General features: G+C 55.7%; 1 protein-coding gene across 1 annotated transcript in view; it reads right to left on the bottom strand.

Moving 5' to 3' along the window:
• The window catches only part of SHC3 (SHC adaptor protein 3), a gene marked incomplete at its 5' end in the record, with an annotated part of 96,353 nt that overhangs the window by 26,225 nt on the left and 50,370 nt on the right, over positions 1–19,758 (bottom strand). The window contains 5 exons of the mRNA XM_077759334.1: positions 2,372–2,498; positions 6,899–6,950; positions 11,196–11,249; positions 14,052–14,171; positions 16,747–16,810. Coding sequence (XP_077615460.1) covers positions 2,372–2,498; positions 6,899–6,950; positions 11,196–11,249; positions 14,052–14,171; positions 16,747–16,810 — 417 coding nt within the window. The remainder of the gene's footprint in view (positions 1–2,371; positions 2,499–6,898; positions 6,951–11,195; positions 11,250–14,051; positions 14,172–16,746; positions 16,811–19,758) is intronic.

Below are 19,758 nucleotides of genomic sequence, written 5' to 3'. Positions count from 1 at the left end.
AAAATCCTCAACAAAATCCTTGCAAACCAAATCCAGCAACATATGAAATTAATGATGCACCATGACAAAGTGGGATTTATCCCAGGGATAAAAGGTGGGTTCCACATTTAAAAATCAACTGATGTAATATACCATATCAATAGAATAAAAACAAATACCAAATACTTATCTTAATAGACACAGAAAAAGCACTGGACAAAACCCAAAATCTTTGCAGGACAAAGACACTCAACAAACTTGGAATAGAAGGATGCTCACAAAAAAGTCCACAGCTAACCACATGGTTAATGGTGACAGGTGAGGTGCTTTCTCCCTGAGATCAGGAACACGAAAAGAACGTCCCCTCTTACTTCTAGCCACCCTTGTACTGGAGATCCTAGCCAGGTAAGTTACATAAGATATAACAAGCATTCAGATTAGAAAGGAAGAAGTGAAACTCTACCTACTGCAGATGACATATCTTGTATATAGAATATCTTAAGGAATACACACACACACACACACACACACACACACGATTAGAGCTCTTAGATGAGCTCAGTAACTGTCAGATACAAGATCAATATGCAAAAATCAATTGCATTTTTAAACATTAACAATGAAAAGACAAGAATAAAATTAACAATTTCATTTATTATAGCATCAAAAAGAATAAATATTTATTCTTATGGTAATAAAAATTACTAAAACAAGTGCAAGACTTGTGTGAGGAAGATTACCAAACATTTTTGAAAGAAACAAAAGATAATGTAAATAAATGGAATACATCTTATGTCCATGGATTGGAAGAGGTAATATTATTAAGATGACAATACTCCTCAAATTAGCCTGAGATTCAACACAGTCCCTATTAAAATCTCAATTGCTGCTTTGTAAAAATAAACAAGCTATGTTACAATCCATTTGGAACTAGAAAGGGCCCAGAAGAGACAAAAGACACATGAAAAAGGACAAAGTTGGAGGACTCCTACTTCCCAACTGCAAACTTACTACAAGGCTATAGTCTCCAAGACTAAGTGGTCAGGGTATGAGGACAGAATAGAAATCAATGGAACAGAGCTGAGACTCCAGAAATAAACGCATACATTGATAGTGAATTGAATTCAGCAAGGAACCAAGACAATTCAACATGTGAAAGAACAGTTTTTTCAACAAGCTGTGCTGTGGCAACTGAACAGCCACATGCAAAAGAACAAACTTGAATCCCCAGCTCATGCCGTACACAAAAGTTAACTCAAAATGTATTAAAGACCTGAATGGAAGAGGTAAAACTTAGAAGAAAATACGGGTATAAGCCCTTTGTCACGAGGCCTTTGGCATAATGAAAATAAAAGTGCCTTCATGGGTCAATCACAGAACGTGGCTGCAGACGTTTGAGCAAAAGTAAAAAAGCAAATTTCAGAGAAATAAAGGTGGGTTTACAGTAAACACACCTTTAGAAGAGGCTTTCATGATGCAAGTCCAGTCAAGGACAGACTATTGAAACGTCCCCGTATGGCTTTCTTTTAACATTTTATGCTGCATGAAATATTCTTATGTCATAAGGAAACTCAGTGGTAGATCTTGAATGTTTTTTAATTCGTATTTGTATTAACTATTTCATTGAACACAAAACAACAGTGACTGTCCCTCTGGGTGGCTCAGTGGTTGAGCATCCAACCTCAGCCCAGGTCACGATCTCACGGTTTGTGAGTTCGAGCCCCGCGTCGAGCTGACAGTGCGGAGCCTGCTTGGGATTCTCTCTGTCTCCCTCTCTCTCTCTTTCCCTCCTTCATTCTCTCTCTCTCAAAAGAAATCAATAAAATTTTTTTAAAAATTAAAAAAAAAGCAAGAATGACTGTCAAGGCACTGCTGTTCCAGTTTTACAGAGAATGCTGGCGAGAATCATCCTGGCTAAGGGGTGGGCATGCCCAGGGCCACAGGAGGCCACCCAGCTTTGGGCCTCCAGGAGGGGCCCTGAGTCAGAACCCTGCTGACATGGCAGTGAGGATGGGGGACATATCAAAACTTCAAGAAGTGGATCCAAGGAGGTGACACGTGGAAGCCTCATTTGGTTGCAGAGGAAACGGCAGGAAAAATATTACAGTGCATTTTTGTGACCTTGGTTACCATCTCTAGAGTTTCTAGAAAATGTTTTCCCCAACATTCAGAGCCTCATCCACCCATTTGTGGGCCTCCTTCTGACTGTGGGTCTCCCGAGCCCCGGCCCAGACCCGCCAGGTGCATCCGAGCCTGGAGCCCCATGACCGACCACGTCTGTCCAGACCAAGCCTCACGGAGCCCGTTTCGTGGTTCTCTTTCGAGAGATTCTCAGTGGAAAGCCCGCAGAACTCGGGAAGGCCCACACACAGGGTGTCACAGCGCTACTCACCGGTCGTGGAAGGCGGGGACCTTGGAAGGACACTGCAGATACTGCTTAAATCGGAGCTCAAAGGCCTGTCCGATGGAGCCGATGACGTCCTGGGCCAGCCCGTCACAGCACTCCAGGATGTGGCATGCTGGGAGAGCAAGTGGCATGGGCCCGTTAGAGACGCAGGGCCGCCAGGCTCCCACACAGGAGGCCTCAAGGAGGTAGACGCTCCACGTCCCCCACACGCTGTCCCTGCAACTCCACCCTCAGCCTGATCCCTGGGCCACAGCCTTGAAGCGTCACCGTGGGGATGCGTTTCTTAACGGCTCTGCTCTCAAACACCAAAGGTCCTCTTCGCAAACACATTTAAAAGTATTTAATTCCAAAACGGTTAACAATTCCTTAACCGTCTACAAAATGCCAACTCAGAGCTCAACAGAGAAACAGGTTTGGAAGGAAATGTGACCAAGAATGTGGCGGTAACAAGGAAGGGGTCCCCCTCGGCCCCCTGAGCCTGGACAACGGTCCCAACCTGGCTCCTGCCGGGGACGCCCCAGCCACTCCATGGCTGTCCGCTCACTTCCTCGTGGGAGTCAAGCGGCCTCACCGAATGCCACAACTTGAAACTGTAAAAACCCCCTAAAAAGAATTTCAAGGGATACTAATTCACAGGGACCCCCCATCCCAGGCCAGGGCACCTTCTCGAAGGCGGGGCTGGCTGTTCACACAGGTTCTCAGACGAGCAGCTTGTGCTAAAGAGCAGATCAAAGCTGGGCCCCCTGTGGCCCCACGGGTGGGTCTGGGGGGAGGTCCTGGGGGGCCTGGAGCAACTCCCGGCGGCTTTGCCACGGGCACTCGTGGTCCCACGAGGCCACGCCCTCCCGGTGACCAGGCTGTGGCACAGTAGGTGTGAAGCCGCCAGAGAAGAGGCCGCGGGGGCAGGGGGCGCACTCTGCTCCCCGAGAAATACAAGGTCTCCTCCCAGGCCCAGGGCGGCGCCCAGGGGAGCCCCAGGCCTGCCGCTGTGACCCGCGCTGCCCGATCCTGTGACTCTCGCTGGAGAAAACAACCAGTGCTGTGTCCCACGCCACCTCCCTCTCGCCGATGGCTGGGGTGTCACTGTTTCTCAGGAGGGTCCCTCCAGGGGCTCGGTGGGGGGCAGGCAGCAGGGGAGACAAACCAAACCGCCCTCGCGCCGCAGGAAGCCAGCAGGGCACCTCGGGGCTCACGCGGACGGCAGCGGCCAGCCCCGGGGCCCGCAGGCTCCCTGTTCCCCCAGGGCTGCGGCGGGGGCGGGGGGAGCACACTGGGGACCCAGGGAAAAGCGTGTCCCGAGAAGGGCAGACGCCCTGGATCGCAGCGCAAGCCCTTGGGGGCGCTGGGGATGGCCAGAGGTTTGTCCGAAGCGGCAGATGCTCGGCTGTGCTTTTATTATTGATTATTGACTTTATTTTATTAAACATCAGCCGGGAGGCACAGAGCAAGCCCATGGGGCGCGGCGGTCAGGGTCGCAGGGCGGTGCACTGAGCGGTCCCGGCGGTGGTGTCTCCAGCCAGTGAGGCGGCAGGAGTCTCGGCGGGTGGGACACCTGGTCCGCACCTGTGTGCAGCGGTGCACGCCCACCCAGGGGCCGCACAGCGGGGGGCTGCCTGCAGAAGAGGCGAAACAGGAAGTGTCCACCGTCCTTCTGGAACGAGGAGCAGCAGCCGCGGCGAGGAGGGGGCTGCCGGATCCATCCTGTCTACACCGCAGGGAGCAGGAAGCCTGGGTCCCGAGCCGTCTGGGAGAGGCAGGGCCGCGGGAAGAAGCAAGCCCCCTGTCCCACCGAGGGTCGAGGGTCGAGCCCTGGCGCTCAGACGCCACAGACGCAGAATTAAATCGCGGCTCCAGGCTCTGGGCCCTGCAGTCTCGGTGCCCTGAGAAAACATGGTCTGTGGGCTGGTGTCCGAGGGTCCATCCGGGGGCCTCTCTGTTCCAAACTGCACCGAATCCAAAACGAACCCTGGGGAGATGGTGTCCCGGGGCTGGTGTTTCCTCACAACGGTCTCCAGCCAAAACCCACGCCCTTCGCCCCTCACGGGCGTGACTGCGCATGTGCAGGAACGTGAGGTCCTCGCCACCGGTGCCCGCCCCGAGGGGCGGAGCCTGAGGGACGGGGGCGGAGCCTGAGGGACGGGGGCGGAGGCGTCGCGCGGGGGGCCAGAGGGAGCAGGGACCCCAGGGAGCAGGGACCACGGAGAGGCACGTACGGAGCCGCCGTGCCGCCAAGACTCAAAATACGACGTGAAACCTAAAACATGGCCCAAGGCCAACGTGAGGGCCACAAAACGGGGCCGTTCTTCCTTCGGCCCCTTCGGGGGAAGCTGGCCCTCCTGCTACAGGGCGGGTGGCCTCAGGGTGGGGCTCCTGTGCCCACGTTGTCCCCCCACCCCCACAGGTGGGGGTGAAGAAGGCTGAAGTCACTCTAGGGAGAACCGCCCACCCTGAGCGCCGGCCCCACGCGAGGGAGGAGCCGTCCCCGGGCCGCGCCACGAAGGCCCCGCGGGAGCCGAAGGCGCTACAGCCCCTGTCACCATACAGGCTGGCGGGGGTGGGGGGCAGCGTGTTCCCTCAGAAGGGCCAGCCCCGCGTGTCTTCCGCACACAGCAAACGCTCTGGTCAGAAGTCACCTCAGCTCTCCAGCTCACAGCTTCCCCGTCGGCGCCCCGTCCACAGGCTGCGCCACGGCTTTCTGATCAATAACCGCAGACCTTAGGAGGACCTTAGGTGCCCACGTGAGCACAGAGACGCGCTCGGGGCACATGGCGGCGTGAAGAAGGCGCTGGAGCCACGCGGCCGCAAGCCGGGACGCCCAGAGGGCCGGCGCGCCGCCAGGGGCTGGGGAGGCCGCAGGGCCCGCTACAGGCTTCCTGCCCCCGCCCTGCTCTCGGGCCTCCGGCCTCCAGAGCTGTGAGACAGCAGCTTCCGGCGTCTTCAGCCACCGGCCTGTGGCGTTCAGTGCGGGGGCCGGGACGGCCCATCAAACCGCCTCCGCCGGAGGGCCGTCGGGCGTGCGTGGAACTGCCAGCCCGCCCGCCTCCCCCGGCCGAGCCCTGGTTATCTGCAGTCATCACGAGAAAGCCGCTGCAAGGCCAAGACGTGGTGGGCTCCGTGTGTTAGCGAGGGGCCTCGGGGACAGTCCTGGGCTCATCAAGGCCACCCGTGCCCCCTTCCCGTCTATGCTCAAAACTGTGTGAACGCCCCCAACTCTGGTTCGGGGTGACAATGTGGCACGTGTAATCCAGGGCTTGGCTCCTCATCTGTGGGGCCCCCTCGCCCCCCAGACGCCCATGCACCTGGCAAGAATAAGGGGTAACACCGTACGGTGTCGTCGTCTCTGACTTCAAGGAAGGAAGGCAGTCCCACCACACCACCAAGCGCCAGCGCAGGGCAGGAGGCACTGGGGCAGGGGGGAATCAGTCCCACACCCTCAGGCGGGAAGGCAAATCTTCACAGCCAGACTGGCTGCTGATTTGCAAGGTTCCCTGACCCATCAACCGTCTGACCTCTCTGCAAATGCCTCCAGGTCGGGCGGCACAATATCGTGGGGAGCACGGTGAAGGCGTGGACCCCCGGGGTGGGGGGGCGGTGCACTGGGGGGACGAGTCTCTCCATGTGGCACCACCTCGCCAACAGTTAACCTGTTCCCTGTGGGCGGTCCCGGAAACGTGTCCAAGACACAGTGTTGGGGTCTCGTGTGCACTGATACTTTAAAAGAAGAGAATATATGTGTACGTATGTGGACAGAAAGTTCTGTAAAGCAAACTAGAAAATCGCTAACAGCTGGGGCCTGGGGTGGAGGGTGGGAGGGAAGGCTAGTGGCAGAAGCATCGACACCCCCCTGGCGATCTTCGTCAGCGAGCTCTAAGTTGGGGTTGTAGGTGCATCAGTATTAAAGGGTAGCGCGCCTGCGGTCAGCCTGCCAGCCCAGGCTTTCGGCGCCCATGGTGGGCTTTGGTTTTGTACGTGATAAAAGGAACAGAGTGGTGGGTATGGAGCTCTAGGAATAAAGGGCCCGTGAGGAGGGAAAGTTCATGAACGCCCCACATCCCCCATTTCCAGCCTGCATCTGAGGCCCTGGCAGCTTTGTGGGGTGTGGGTGGACGGCAGGTGAGCATGGACCCCGGGCTGTGCCGGGCAGCACAGGCTTCTCGGGGTGACGTAGTTGGCGGTGGGGCTGGGGCAGGCAGGGGGACAGTCGAGGAGCATCCCAGGTGTCGCCAAGGCCACTTTCAGGGCATGATGGGGAGCCGCAAGGTGCGGGTCCGGGTGCTCCAAGCCACAGCCACCTGCATGCAGGTGTGTGTCTGAGGCCCGCAGCCGTCCAGCGTCTCCTGCCCCGGCCGAGAAGGCGGCCACCCTCACTGCCTGCAAATCAGGTGCCGTCAACAGCAGGGCGGGACTCGCGCTCGTGCTGGCGCAGCGGCCGGGACGAGGAGGAGCGCCTGGTGTCCAGTGTTAGCCCGACCGCGCATGAGGGAGAGGCTGTGAGAGTGGAGCATTGCTTACCTCTGCGATTAACGGGGTCCTTAGCTACATATGCAACGTAGTCCGTCGTGTCCTGTCAAAGAAAAATGAGGCACGCACGTCACTAATCACGGGCGAGACAGCACAATCAGATGCACGGCACACAAACCCACTCGGAACCTAACGGTCCTAAGTAACAGCCCAGAAAGACAGTACTTCTCAAACTACCATGGCCAGGAATTGCCAGACCTGGTAAAAAGGGGGTTCTGACACGGTGGGGCCAGCACGGGGCCAGTGGCTCTAGCGCTGGGCCGCAGTGGAGTGACCGGCACCCTGTTTTTTGCATGCTGGACCCCCGAGGAGCCTGCACACACTGCTGTCCATGTCCCAGCTCCCGGATCATCTGTGCCAGCTGGATGGGAGGCTAGGAGGCCCCAGGGAGGTTTGAAGCAATCCAGACGGTTCTGTTATGAGGTAAGGCGACCACTGCTGCCCTCAGCTCTGCCTGAACCAGCCATCGTTAATCCGAGCTGGCGTCAGAGTCCTGTGCCGGCTTTGTGGGGAGGCAGGCTGCTGGGTCCCGCCTTGGGGTTCCGGATTCCGTGGGTCTGAGGCAGGGTTCCAAAATGTGCATTTCTGCCAAGTTTCCAGCTGGTGCTGGCGCTGCAGGTCCGACAGCCACCAGGAGACCAGAAGCCGACATTCAAAGGCCGGTTACACCTTCCGGGTGGATGTGATGGTTCTTCTTCTCCACAGTAAGTAGCGATTTTAATCTCTCAGGATGTTTCACACAGAGGAGCTCCAAGCAGCAGCCTGGCTGTTCCGGTGAGACCCGAGGCTGCGTGGTCGCCTCCTCACCTAATTCATCCACGGAGAGGCTCTGGCCTCAGATGTAGGCTGGGCCGCCTCTAAACAGGCAGGGGAACCAATCATTCTCTTCATTCTGGAAAGTAGAACAGACGTTCCCTGCAAAGCTGACATTTTCAACATTTGCAAAGTCTCAGGGGGGGTGACTGGTAAAGGCTCACCCCCTTGTTGCAGATTTCTCCCAAGTGTCACTGCTTCAAAGGGCTCCAGTGTTACAGATGAGCTCCCGGTGTTTCAGCATCCAGAAGATTCTGTGTCACGACTGCCTTCGTTACTACTCTCCGCAGGCAGGGGACGACCCCTTCCCTCTCTATGTGTGCTTGGGGAAAACCCTCTGATGGGAGAGGGAGGACAGTGAGGGTGGGGACATATGCTTCAGTCCCAACTCAAGCAATTAATGTCAATTTGTACACAAGGATGCATCACTGAAGTGCTTACTTCAATAGAATAAATTAGCGGAAGGACTGAGTCACCCCGGCGTCTGAGGGGTAGAGAGACTCCCCCGCACCGTGGTGGCCGTTCCAGAGTCACACTGAGAGCCGAGATCTGGGGGCGTCGGCAAAGCCATCCACCAGTAAATCCCTGTCACTTCAAATGTCTTTGGCTTTACTGTGTTTATCGGTATTAAACTTTTGAATTGGATGGGGGCTTACAGTTCAGTAGGACGTATAAAGCCAAGGAGCGTATACTTATTTCTGTGCATATTCAGGTAACAAAATTAATTTGAGTCAACACTAGTGGCCTGTGCAAAGAAACTCTTCTTTTTAAATTCTTACTCCAGCGTGAGGAATGCTGCCCTGGGGAAGGAAGGCCAGGAAAGAGACGACCCCAGATGGTTCCAGGGCCAAGCCAGGACAGAGCGCTTCTGACGTCAATGTTGACTATTTTCTGGCGCACTGGGGGGTGTGCTGGTGCTCAGAGCGTTGTTCTAGATATCACCCAGGCCCATGCCGAGCACCGAGCTCCAGAGCTGGGCCTGCTGGTTGCCTGTCCTCCTCCCGTTCCGTCCTATGTTCCCCTCCCCCCACCCCGAGACTTTCTGAGCCTGGCCAGCTCCCGGGCCTCTGCCGGTGGCCTGTGATCACTGGTAATCACAGTAGATCACAGGGCACATTTGGTTTTTTTTGGGGGGAGGGGTGGACTAACAGTGTTTCTCAGCCTGTCTCACTTGATATTTCAATATACCATTTTCTTACTGGCTGCACTGAAGCACAGAGCAGTGAGTAGTTACACACTCACTGAACCAGTGAGTTACACACCTAGGTTACACACCTAGCACCAGAACAAGTCATCGAACCTAGGGTTGCTAGTTTTATTTAAACATCTTCCCATTATAATGGTTACAAGCCGGTTTGGAGGGGGAACCCACGCACAGTGCGAATATGCATTTGGATGTAGTTAAAATACAAAGTGAGCAGGCTTCCCGTCCCCTGGTATTGTGACATTTTGTACATCAGAAACAAATCATAAAAAAATACAAAAAAGTTATGAATGGGTTTTAAGGGTCACTGAGTGCTTCCTTTATCTTTTTTAATGGCAAGGGGATGAGGAGATTGGAGGCTCGTGGACCTGTGTACATCCCGGAGAACAAAACAATTTTAACACAAGCCTACGTACTCGGCTTCCAGAACTTTCCACGTCTGTAGGTGCACACATATCATCATTGAGTTGAGGTTTGAGACGAGTCCTTGGAAGATTCTGTCGCTGTGGGTATGTACTGTTTCTTCCTTTCATCTCGCAAGCCGGGTTACCTCCCAAATTTCAGAAACTACGGCTGCGAGCATCACACGGGGCCAGCAGCTGGACGCACAGGGGGTGCGCCTGTCCCTCGAGATACCATCTGTAGACGTGCCTGGGACGCGCCTGACGACGCACACTCCTGCTCTCTACATGTACGTCTCAATGAGGTGTTTCGCTTTATGATAAAATGTAAGATTTTAAGGGACTGGAAAGAAAGGAAAGGAGGGGAGGGAAGGAGAAGAGGACACCACCGGGGGAGAGTTTGAGAACTAGGCCCTGAGAGGAGACAGCGTGAGTCAGTGGAGGTGCTGAGGGAGGTCCAGTGGCGCTCCGCCATCCTCTGCCAACCAGGCGGGGGTGTCGGGGCAGGACCAATCCCTGTCCTGCCAGGGCCCTTGGCCCAAGGGTCTGGCTGGGCTTGACGCCCCCCGGGGGATGGCACGAGGTGGGCAGGGGGCGCGGTGCGGGCTGTCTGCAGGCGGAGACACGTGACTCTACCGGCCTTTAGAAACTTCAAGATGAGAGCCAGCAGCAGCGCTACAGGCAGGTCCCCCAGGTAGAGGGAGCAGGCCAGGGGGGACATGTGAGGTCCTCACGGGCCTGGGAAGCACTCCCTTCTCGCCAGACCTGGACCCGCAGACGTCTACATAACAGAACAACAATAACAACCAAAACGCCACTTCTAAGCCTCATTCCTTTATTATAAAAGACTATTTAGCAGCAAAAGGACATCATGCCAGGATATAGAACAATTTTTCTTTTTGAGTAAATTGAGCTCCAAGAAAACACTCGGTCGTCCTAATTTTTAAATATCTCCCCGGACTGGTGAAAACGTGGCCCGGGCCAGTGGGAAATGGCACGATAGCGGTCGTGGGGCCGGTGCTTTCTCCCTCTCCACTGCTGGGAGGGCGGACTGGCTCTTCTTCCCCGAGATGGTTTCCTGCCCTGCCTGCAAGCTGTTTCCAAGGGCTGGGCGGCAACAGTGAGCAGCAGTTAGTGCCTCTGGGTCTGGCTCTGCTAGGGGCAGGGGGAGGTAGAGGAGGGGAGGAGGGGGAAGGTGGGAGGGGAGGAGGATGGAAGGGGATGAGGAGGGGAGGGGAAGAGGGAGAGGAGGGGAGGGGAAGAGGGAGAGGGGAGGGGGGAGGGGGAGCAAGGCGTTGGTAGGTCCTGCCTCTCATGATGCCACAACTGAGCACTGAGACCATCTCCCAGGGCTCCTGACCAAATATGGGGAGCGAACTCCCTTGTGACCTTCTTAATAAAAGAAGCAATGCAAAAATAGAACATTCCCATTCTGCTTTCCCCTTCTCCCTCTCTCTCTCTCCCCCTGCACTCCTTCCCTGCTGGCAAAGCAAACCAGTAAGACTATGACATTAAATGTGGAGAGAAAAATTCCAATTTCAAACATCTATGAATAAACCAGACTAAGTAAACTCACAGGCTGCGCGTAGACTTAAGCTCTGAAACCGCAGGGCCCTGGTGGAGCCCAAGAGAAAACAGGAACGAAGCGGGACTTGCAGTCGTCAGACTCTTCAGGAAGCCAGCACTTGATGCATTTTTGACCGCTTTGGGCCAAAGGAATGAGAACTAACGGTAGTTGAGAAGAGCTTATGGAATCAGGAGGGGACGGCTGTCATCACATTTGCACAGTTACCTTTCCCGTCCCCTGGAAGGAAGGCCCCTCCTCGGAAATCCCCAACGAGAGCACGGAAAAGCCGCCCCGGGCACTTACCGGGTCTCCCCCGGAGGCGAACGAGATGGACTGCATGTGGTGGTTCGCGATGATCTGCATGCCCAGAACGAGAAAGGAGACACACTGTTAGTGCCCGCCCCACACCCTGGTTTGTAGGCAGGCGACACCACAGGGTTTCCTAGGAATCCACGGAGTGGGCACCCTGCGAAAATACAGCGATGGAAGTCGCGACGCTCGGTGACGGTGGGTGCGCTTTCCCGACACCCCAGCGGCTCTGTGAGCAGCTCACTTGGGCTGACAGCCCCTGAGGGAGGAGGTATGACCACCCCATTTCACAGATGGGGACCCCGAGGCTGAAGGACCACAGCTGGCTGCGGGCAGAGCCGTGGCCACACAGGGGGTCCTAACGACCCTGCCTCTGGGAGAAGGAAAGGGTCTCACCCCCACATGGAAAGCAATTTCTGTTTCCAGAGACACATGGGGTCTTCAGTGCTGACCCAGGGCTGGCGTCCGGGGGCATATGGGTCACAAGGCCTGCTGACGAAACGGGCTGTCCCAGGCACTCTCGCGATCAGTTCTATCGATGTAAAGGCCAGTGAGGTCATTCCAAGTCCATTTTAAACCCAGAAATTTCCAACAACTTTACAAACGGTAGCGGAATTCAGTAGACAGTAAATCAGAAGCTGCCCTAAATTTAAACCACATCAGTTTCCCAAGCTATTTTTATCATTTCAGAGACAATGTAATGACACTGAAGTGAATTCCGGGGGTGGAAACGGGGGCCCCGCCTCCACCGCACCAGCACCCGGTTTCTTTCTGCACAGCCCTGCAGGCCCTCGCCGGCGGGCAGTGGGAAGCTTTGGAGGTGAAATCCTACCGTGAGGGCTTCCCAACCATGTTCCTGTGACACTCAAGCAAGACCGTCTGAACCAGGAGAAAGCCAGACGTTTTAAAATGCCACAAAGGCACGTGCAAAACCACCCGGGATCTAGAAAGACCTGAGCATATAAATGGGTGGAAACAGGGAGGCCGGTCCTGGGGCCTGTACCAACCCCGCCGGGTCCAGCTACCAGCTGCCGCGTGCAGCCTTCTGGAAGCTTCCTGCCCCCAGCCACAGGACAGGGGGCTAACAGGAGGGCAGCAAAGCACCAGCAATTCCCACACGAGGATAAAGTTCTAGAAAGTGTTGATTTCTGCCTCTTTAGCTCTTGCTTACAGGGCAGCCCTCATACTGGGGTCTGGAAACTGAAGCGGATATTATTATAATTGAGGGGAAAGCAGAAGTCCTATCCGGTCACAACGCAGGACCCTTACTGTGCCGTTGTATTTCAGACCTCGGGAAAGATAGAGGTTAAATGGAGAGCAAGCAGTTTTGAGCTGGTGAACCTCGAGCAGGTGTTTTCTACCGAGAGAGGTCACCGAGCGCCGGGCAGGAGAGCGGCTGGGACTTTGGCGGCTGCTCTGCACGGGCAGGGCAGCGTCCGGCAAGGATGGCTCCTAATTTACAACAGCCAGGCCGCCACGGGAAGCGGGGTTGTGTGAGCTGGGGCTCCTGCCCGCCATCCCGGGCTGTGCTCCTCCCGTCCCGGAGGGCGGCTCCCCTGCCCCGACTCCTGGGCTCAGCCCCACACCCCTCTTCCTCAAACATGAGGACACAGCCAACCAGCCCCAACCCCAGCACGGTCACATCCCTTCTGCTCTTCCTGAGCTTGTTTCTTTTCTCTTAAGGGGGAATGAGGTGTAATTAGCAGGGATTAGGACGTGTACCCACAGAATTGAGGACCACGGTCTCAGGATCCCTAGAAACATAACAGCAGACACCACATAGTGTAAGAGTGGATTTGGGCGTGTGGTTCAGGGCCGAAGGGACCCGCCTTGCAGCCTGGGGCCGCAGGTGCTCAGCCTTGAGAGAAAGGCGGAGCCCGCTGAACTTTCCCAACCCACCGCCTGAATGTCAGTCACCCCACCTGTCGGAAGGACCAACGTGAAAACACAGGGATTGTCTGTGAGGCAGGCGAGGGAGAAGGAATGGAGAAGGATGACCCAGGGAGCACTGAAATCAAGAAATATATATTCGGCAACACAAAGGTGACCCGGGCACCCAGCACACGGGCAGAGTCAGAGGTGTGTGGACGGCCGTCGCTCTCCCCGTGTGGACTTCCAGCTCACGCTGGTGGCAACGGAGCCCCGGGCTCCGCAGAGAACACGCCCCTTTGCGTGTCTGAGCGTTTTCACCTGTTGGTGCCCAGGACGGCCGCTGAGACGCCACTGTTCCAGGGGACGGAACTGGGGCCCGAGAGACCTGAGACAGACCTGCGGAGAGGCCAGCGCCGCACACAGACCCACCCCAACGATCGCCACCGCCAGGGGGCCTCGGCCAGCGAGCGGCAGACCCCCCCCTCCCCGCCGGGCGCCTCCCTCCCGTGGGCCACGTGCCGCGGCCTAGGACGGTGTCGACCGCGAGAGGCCCAGGTGAGGAACTGCTGAGACAGACAAATTGTGGTTCGTTAAACCGCAACATGCCATCCACTTCAAAGGTGATAAAATGTGGAAAGAAGACGTGGGCCGCCGAGTCAAAGACACATGGCTTAAGGGCGTGAGACAGAAGGGTATCAGGAGGAGCCCACGGCAAATACGGGCACCTGTTTCTACGCTTCAGGTAAGTCAATGACTTTAACATTATTCTTTTTTAAAAGCAAAAAGGTAATTTATGGCAGAAACAAAGAAAACTAAGTCCATCTATCATTCCGTTGGTGACCCTTCAAAGGGGCCAAGGTTTGCCAGCTAGTAGAGATTTTAGACAAATGTGCTCTGCCCGGACCCAGCAAGGCCGGGTCCCTGTGGAGCCCCCTCGGCGGGGACTCTGGGCGGCGCGGGGGCTTGGCGCCTACAGACCTGCTTGGAGTCGGGCGTCCGCAGGTTCAGGCTGGCGGTGGATATGGTCAGGGAGATACTCATCCCCGCAAACTGCAGGTTCCTCTTGCCCAAGATGCTGGACAGCATTTTGCTGGGAGGCTGTGAAATCAAGCGGCCAGATTTTAGCTTGTGGTTCGCGGGAGGCCACATTGTCACAGCTTCTCTGTTTTCTGCGCGTCCCCAACCCCCCACTTCCTGCTCTCACTGGCCATGTGTAGGAGGCTGTGCCATGAAGGAGCTGGCAGGCAGGAGCCCACAAATTCTGGGACACACGACGGGCAGGTACAAACACGTCATATGTGCACATGGGTGAGGGCCCTTGAGGGGCGTCAGCACCATCCATGCCCGGGCGGCTCCCGTCACTCACGAGCCTGCGAAGGTGTCACGGGCCAGTGCTCACAGCTGCCAGGCTCAGACACCGGTTCCAGCCCCTCGGGGGCTCAACTAGTCAGGGCCAGAGGAGAGGGGTCCCACTCACAGGATAAACGTCCCGTGGAGTCTCGAGCCTGCTCACTGCGGAGGGGCCTCGGGCTGGAACGTCCTCCAGGCCAGCGCTCGCACGCAGTAGTCACAGGTCCCCACAGACTTGCCCCCAGGAATGCTGACACCTGTCTCTGACCAGGGCCCACCGACCGTCCTTCCCTTTCAGATTAGAATGTCCCTCGGGGCGCCTGGGGGCCCAGTCGGTTAAACGTCTGACTCCAGTTCAGGTCATGATCTCACATTTCATGGGTTCAAGCCCCGCATCGGGCTCTGTGCTGACAGCTCAGAGCCTGGAGCTGCTTCAGATTCTGTGTCTCCCTCTCTTTCTGACCCTCCCCAGCTCACGCTGTCTCTCTCTCTCTCTCTCTCTCTATCACTCTCAGAAATAAAGAAAGAACATTAAGAAAAAAAAAGATTAGAATGTCCCCTCTTTTGATATGCTAATTACCACTAGTTCTTGACCAGGCACGCTCTGTTTTTTAATCCCACAGAGCTATTTACAAATGCAGATGCCTGGGCCCCAGCCCCTGAAATTCTGATTAACTCATTTCCGAGGTGGAGGAGGCCCCAGGCTTGTTCCCACCACCCTCACCAGCTCTGAAAGAGGGGCTCCCTCGCTCTGTCCTCAGATCCCCTCCTGGTGACTGATGTGAGAGTCAAGATTCAAAGTTCTCTGCCTGAAACCCAGCTTCTCAGATGTCCCCGAGCTAGAGCTAGAATGACACAACCCACCCACTGGAAGAATGAGGGGGGAGGGGATCAAGCAGGCCACCTGCCTGCAAACCTTAGTCCCAGGACAGATTCAGGGACATCAGAGACACTCTTCAGGGCACAGACAGTTCTGACGGTGGCTACTTCCTTCCGTACCTGTACCTGCTAGACTTCTAACCAGAGACTTTTTCTGAGCTTTATCTCTTAACCCGCTTTCTCCCAGGCTGGTCTAACCATCTCCAGAGTGAAAAAGTGAGCCCCGGGCTGAATGTACAGTCCCTGAGCCCAGCCCAGCCCCTGCCCACACTGGCTCCTCATCTCTGTGCCTCAGTTGTTATCACCTGTAAAATGGGGATATTCCGTGGTGCTCTGGAGCTGGCTGTGCCAGCTAGTAAGAGACAATTATTAGATTTTTCAGGAATTCTATGAGCTGGTTGTTAAAAACAGCTGCTATGAAAAGTTAATTTACGTAAACTTACAATTAAATAAATTACATTAAAAAAACAGACACCAAATACTCAAAACTCATCCCTTCCAAGCTGTTTCCGCTACATTAATGGTCATCTGTGCCACTCAGGCCCTTTGTGCCCGCCGCACCTGTGAACAGGTGGAAATTCCGCACAATGACGTGCCACTGCGCGTCTTCGGGGGTGTGACACTGGAGCCTGAAGTGGGCCAGGCGGAAGCACGTATGCTACGGAAACTGGCAAAGGTCACAAACGTACTACTTAGGACTCGGAACCCAGAAAACCGCTTGTCAACTTGAGCAGCACGGCATCAGGGGAAGGGAATTAATGCCATAAAGGCTTCGAGGAGCACCAGCCCCATCTCACGTGTCTGTTTGCCTCACCGTCTGCTGGTCTGGCCGGCGGGGCACAATCGGGCGCTGACTTGGGCCAGCAGTGACAGCCAGCAGTCTGCCAGCCACAGGGCAGGGGACCCCAGGCTCGCGTTGTTTGAACGGCACTGACAGGCAGGTGTGACTGCGTGGGGACCCATACGGAAGACAGTACCTTTCTCTTCCTGAAGGCTCCCTTGGCGCCCGGGACGGCTTCGCAGACTCGGCTGATGGCTTCCCTTAAGGGGGCAGGAAGAGAGATTGGTTTGTCACGTCAGTCGGGAGGCTGCGATGGAGAGAACACACGCGNGGAAGCACGTATGCTACGGAAACTGGCAAAGGTCACAAACGTACTACTTAGGACTTGGAACCCAGAAAACCGCTTGTTAACTTGAGCAGCACAGCATCAGGGGAAGGGAATTAATGCCATAAAGGCTTCGAGGAGCACCAGCCCCATCTCACGTGTCTGTTTGCCTCACCGTCTGCTGGTCTGGCCGGCGGGGCACAATCGGGCGCTGACTTGGGCCAGCAGTGACAGCCAGCAGTCTGCCAGCCACAGGGCAGGGGACCCCAGGCTCGCGTTGTTTGAACGGCACTGACAGGCAGGTGTGACTGCGTGGGGACCCATACGGAAGACAGTACCTTTCTCTTCCTGAAGGCTCCCTTGGCGCCCGGGACGGCTTCGCAGACTCGGCTGATGGCTTCCCTTAAGGGGGCAGGAAGAGAGATTGGTTTGTCACGTCAGTCGGGAGGCTGCGATGGAGAGAACACACGCGCACGTCCCCAGGGGAGACACCTGCCCATGCAGCTCAGGGCAGAGGATGCGGCTCCCAGGACAGGAGCCCCAAGTTCCCCCTAACAAGCACGAGGAACCGCCAGGTCATCCCGAACCCCAGCTGGCAGAGCCCTGGCGCCTCCTGCTGGTGTGGCCGTGCCCTAACGGTGTGACGGGGGTCGAAACCAAGGTCCGTCTTATGTGGGGCTGGGATTCTGTTTAATGGACCAGTCCCTGGCCACATGGTCTCCTGGATGTTCCCTTCAAGGCCACGGTCCTGCCACGGGCCCAGCCCGGGTCACCATCCTTTCAAAGTGAGTCAGAATGCTATCAGAAGAAATTTGGTCTTCTGAGTGTTATTTTCAGTTTCTGCAGTTAGTAAATATCATAAAACCAAGAGAGTTCTGAAGGCGGAGAGGCACTCTGGGATCTACAAGTAAGCGAGAAATAGGGTCTGTGCGGCGCAGTCCCGCGGAGCGCAGTCCCCCAGAGCACCCGCTTACCGAGCAGCCACCACGTGCCAGGCGCTGCCCTGAGGAAGGAGGCAAGGAGAGTCCTGGGCACAGGGGGCCTGGCTGCAGAGGGTCCGCCCAGGCAGGACACCTCGGGAGGTGGGGAGGACGTGAAACGGACCAGACGGAGGCCGCTGTGGTCCAGATGCTCGGCCTACGGGGGTGGGGGAAGGATGTGCTGGTAGCAGGTTTGCTTGAAAGCAAACGGCTCAATTCCGGGAGCTGCCTCGGTGGGAATGACAGAGATATGCCAGAGGGGTCTCCGAAGTCAGGAGCCCAGAAAGAAACTGGGTGGACATGTCACCCCCCTCGTGGGGAAGGACAAAATTGTAGAACACAGGAAGAAATAAACGGGAATGTGGACACCCCAAACAAGATAACGGGTCCTCAGAAACATCCTGCAAGCTTTCTACACGAAATACTTCGTGAAACTATTTTCCTCTAGGAAAACAATCCCCACCGCAAGACAATGCTCTTACAAGAAATCCGTCCTTGTCAAATTACTGCTCAGGTAAGGCTCCCATTTGCCACTGAATTCACTGCAGAGAGCGGGGAAAGACTCTTCTAGAAGCTCAGCTACTGCGAAGACTGTAGATTGAATCACCGTGACTCAGACAAATTCCTTTAAAAGGTATGAATGTTTTTGATGTTTACTCTTAGTCATTTATTTTATAAAAATGGTCCAACGGAGGTTCTATCAGAATAATCACCCAAGTACCTTTTAAAAGGCATCTGCTATTGACGAAGGTCAAGCTGTCTCTTTGTGGGACTAGAAACCAGAGCACCTATTAAATTAAAACAAAACCTCGGTGCATCTCTGCACCATGCTCGTCACGACATGTTCAGCTGAGCAGCGAGGACACCCCCTGAGGGTCCTGGCAGCCGGGAGGACGCCCCGCGGCACGGAGCCTTCTGCTAGTTTCTCCGAAAATATCATAATAAACATCAGGCTTATCTCCGGGTAAGAAATCAGCTCAGGGGCAGCCTCCCATGAGGATCGCTGTCAGGTGGGTCACCAGTATAACATCCGGGTCTGAGCCACTGGGCCCCACGGGTCGGGCCATGGGCCCCCTCGCTGCCCTGTGCCACTTCTGTGGGGAGATGGGGACAGCCCAGCAACACTAAGAGTGGGATGTACAGGGGCGGTGTGAACAGGAAGCCCCTTCCTCCAGCAGGGCCTCCCAGAGACCCAGCCTGCGTCCCGGGGCACATGCAGAGGCTCCATCCTCTGTCCTGAAGATTTGCAAATGTCAGAAATTCCAGGAATGTCTCTGAGTTCTAGCACCCAGAAAAGTCCTGACGATCCCCTGTGTGAGCTTTACAATCCCCCAACACAGTTATAAGTCAAGCTGCTCCTCAGAAAAAATGTCCTCTGCCCATCAATTTGCTGCTAATGCACCTGTGATAACCTGTGTGCGTGTGAATTCTCACCGCGCCTGGGCTGATGGCGTCTTCTTCCCTTTGACACAGGAACGTGACGGAACGTAGTTACTGCCGCACTGAGATGCCTGATGCTGATACCAGGAACTGTAACTCCACCGTCTGATACATGAGTAACCGTAACTCCGCCATCTGACTGCAAAGGTAACCCTTCCCATCGTCCCTCCTTACCGTCTAACAGCATGTTTGGGTGAGCGGTACTGTCTCAACTTTTCATTGTTAGCAAAACTGATTTTGTCTCTGCAATTCCACTGAGTCCCCATGTCAATCTCAGGTGGCGATGCACTCGTTTTCATACCAGAGACTGCTCCTCAACACCTGTCCAGCACAACCCCCTGGGGTGAGCCAGAGAGCTCAGCTAAGGGTACATGGGCCCCCTGGCATCCCCCCGGTCACCTGGGGGTAACTGGGCCTCACTCCGTCCCGGTCCCACCATCCCCCCCATTCAGTATGAAGTTCTCATCATGAGAGCCAGCTCCTGTCACGCTGAGGGGCAGGATTTGAGAACGGGGTCCTATGGAATCACGTAGCCCCACTCTGTCCCCACTCAGCCATCTCACCCTGCCCACTCCACCCCCCCAAACACACACACATTTCACAGATTGAAACAATAAACAGCAGGTGTCCCAAGCGATGATGTTTGCCGCCAGGGGTTTATGTTCCAGCAGAAGGAGGGGCAACAGATAAACACACAGAATGACAAAGTGCCATCCATTTCATGAAGAACCAAAAAGGAGAGACATACAAGGTGAAGCGCAGCCCAAGACACCACCCCTCACAGGCCCCGCGGCAGACGCAGTGCTCGGAGCTAAAGGCAACGGAGAAAGGGGGCTTGAGAAGAGGCTCTGCCCTCCCCCACTTGCCTAAGAGCAGGAGAGCAATCTGCCCCAACAGCCGGCGCCCCGGTCTATGCACCACAGCTGCCCC

The sequence above is a fragment of the Crocuta crocuta genome, unplaced genomic scaffold (genome assembly GCF_008692635.1).
Source record: "Crocuta crocuta isolate KB4526 unplaced genomic scaffold, BGI_CrCroc_1.0 scaffold41, whole genome shotgun sequence".
Taxonomy (NCBI): domain Eukaryota; kingdom Metazoa; phylum Chordata; class Mammalia; order Carnivora; family Hyaenidae; genus Crocuta; species Crocuta crocuta.
The sequence above is the reverse complement of the archived record's forward strand: the minus strand, read 5'-3'. Positions and strand labels throughout refer to the sequence as shown.